Raw genomic sequence first — 2,343 nt, 5'->3', positions numbered from 1 at the left:
ATTCCTTCTCCTTCTCCCTTTTCTACGACTCTTTGCATTCTTCAAAAGTCGCCTCTGTTAATGCTTAGTTTCTCTCTCTATATATCTCTATCTCTATCTCTCTCCCACTAACAAACAATTCAACTAGTTTCTATCTAGTCTGTTCTCACAAATCTCCATGCACAGGATCCGCAGCTTCCATAGTATTTAAATTTAACCCCAAGTAAATGTCACTTTTATATTCGCAGTTCAAAAGGCAACTTACCACAGAGTTGTTTCCACCAGCAACTACTACTGCTACTCTTTTCTTTTCTGACGTCAAAATTACAACATGCTAAATTTTGTATCCTTCCACTCTTTCATAATAAATGCAAAATTAGAAGGACTGACATGCTAGTAGTGTAGTATTTTGCAACATTGGACTCTGCAGCCCTTTCCTAAAGGGGTAACGTAAAATTAATGTTACGGGCATAGCAGTTGGTGAAGAGTAAAATTCTGAGTTATGAGTTATGTCCGGTTCTAAACTCAATATTCATCCAATTCGCATGTTCATAAATGTTTTCGACAAAATTAAAACAACAATGAAAAACAAAAGATGTATTCCACTGTCTACTCATTTATTCATTGATATTTAATATTACTAATATTCATGTCCCACGATCAGAGGACTGTTTACATATTCCACGTTTGGCAGGGATTGAAAAAAACAGACAAAAAACAAAGAAGGGATCACCGACGAACCCTCATTTTTCTCTCTAAAGAAATCCTGTGCCGGTGTCTCACCAAAACTCGCCGGACTTTAAACTCCGGGAAGAACCCCTTCAAAGACTATTACACCATACAACAAACTCGTTAATTAGATTCGGAAAAACACAACGCTTCTCAGAGAGAGATAGGGAGAGTCCTCAAATGAAAAGGTTGAGAACTTTCCGGTCTCCACTGTGACCCCACTGATCCCCAAATTTGCTCTCCAAGCACGCCGTCGTCGTGCCAGACTCCTCGGAGGTCATCGACGGCGACACCGGCCGCCGATTCTCAACCTTCTTCTGCAGAAAAATCGGCGTCAGCCGGAGATCGAGATTCGGCGCCGCCTGCAGCTTCGCCGGCTCCTCCAACCGCTTGCGTTTGCTGGCGGAGGAGACTTTGTTATGAGATCTGGAGTTCGTGAAGCCGCAAGTCGGGTTCGGGTGTCGGATTCTCCAAATGTCGGAGCATGCAACTTCCGATGTCTCGTCGGCGGCTGCAGCGGGAGAGGTCAGGTCCATGAGCTCCGGCATGGTCCTGAGCGTGCCGCCGCGGAGTACGGTCTCCACGGCCGCCTGGCAGACGTGCCAGTTTCCGGTCCAGAGAAGGCCCACAGCACCGTTGACAGGGTTGACCGTTCTCCCGCAGGCTTCGAACAGCAGGGACTGAAACAGAGCTGCATAGGCAACACGGAAAGAAGTATAAGGTAGGGCGAAGAAAACTGTAGAAAGAGTTAAAAGAAATTAAAATAAAATTTACCAGGTCTTTGATTTTCTGGAACGTTGGAAACGAAGGACATGAGGTCAGCACGGCCAAAGAATTTGGCAACGAAGACAGTGGCATGGCCTTGAGCTTCGGCGGTTTCGATCCACTGCAAACAAGGACGCAACACACAGGATTCGCTACATCCCTTTCGAAGAACTCTGCAGCCGTTGCAACTCATGCCTATTTTGCTACAAATTAATGAACCCACCCAGCGTGTATCTTTGTGTTTGTGTCTGTGGTTGAAACAACAGTTTCTTCCTCACATCAACACCAACAACAATTAGGAAGAGCAGAGAGAGAAGAGATCAGAGAATGCAAATGCAGATTGAGAAGAGATATAAATAAGGAAGGGAATGAGAGAGAGAGAGATGTTGGGGGAAATGAGGTTGGTGGTTAACTATGGTTGGGTTAAGGTAGTGGTGGGAGTGGAAGAGAGATATGAGGAAGAGAATGCTATTGTTGTGATGTGTTGTGTTGTTTTTAATTCTGCTTTCTGTATGCAAGTGAGATTCCAATGTCTTTGGCGTGCGCGGCTCCGTGTTTCCGCGCATGGATGTTTCCTACGCCGTTCGATTCCATATATTTCACCTTCCCATATTACTTCATTATTCATATTTTACCACTAATGCTTCAACACTTCATAAGCTTCGCAAAACGGCTGCTCCTACTCAATCATAAAAAAAAAAAACTTTATTTCATTTATATTACAATATTTTTCGCATAACCTATTTGTATATCTCTCACACTACATTTTATATAATTTTGCCAATAAATATCATTACAACGTCACTCACTTGCACAGAAAGAAACAAAAGTAGTAGTTTAAAAGTTAAGGATATTTTTCATTAACTTTGT

General features: G+C 43.0%; 1 protein-coding gene across 1 annotated transcript; it reads right to left on the bottom strand.

The window, feature by feature from the left end:
* Nucleotides 1-575: 575 nt before the first annotated feature.
* Nucleotides 576-2,098, bottom strand: LOC137808233 (LOB domain-containing protein 37). Its single transcript, XM_068609253.2, has 2 exons — nt 1,483-2,098; nt 576-1,399 (listed from the first exon to the last, which is right to left on the bottom strand). Exons 1-2 carry the CDS (start codon nt 1,664-1,666, stop codon nt 885-887), a joined length of 699 nt encoding a protein of 232 aa, XP_068465354.1. The 5' UTR covers nt 1,667-2,098; the 3' UTR covers nt 576-884.
* Between the last annotated feature and the right edge of the window lie 245 nt (nt 2,099-2,343).

The sequence above is a fragment of the Phaseolus vulgaris genome, chromosome 3 (assembly GCF_051622355.1).
Source record: "Phaseolus vulgaris cultivar YP4 chromosome 3, ASM5162235v1, whole genome shotgun sequence".
NCBI classification, from domain to species: Eukaryota; Viridiplantae; Streptophyta; class Magnoliopsida; order Fabales; family Fabaceae; genus Phaseolus; species Phaseolus vulgaris.
The sequence above is the reverse complement of the archived record's forward strand: the minus strand, read 5'-3'. Positions and strand labels throughout refer to the sequence as shown.

Bases quoted from the DNA above. Each gene is read 5' to 3' on its own strand.
- LOC137808233 (XM_068609253.2), bottom strand. From the start codon at position 1,666: ATGAGTTGCAACGGCTGCAGAGTTCTTCGAAAGGGATGTAGCGAATCC. The intron at 1,400-1,482 runs GTAAATTTTATT...TTGCCTATGCAG, and splicing joins TCCAGAAAATCAAAGACCTG to CTCTGTTTCAGTCCCTGCTG.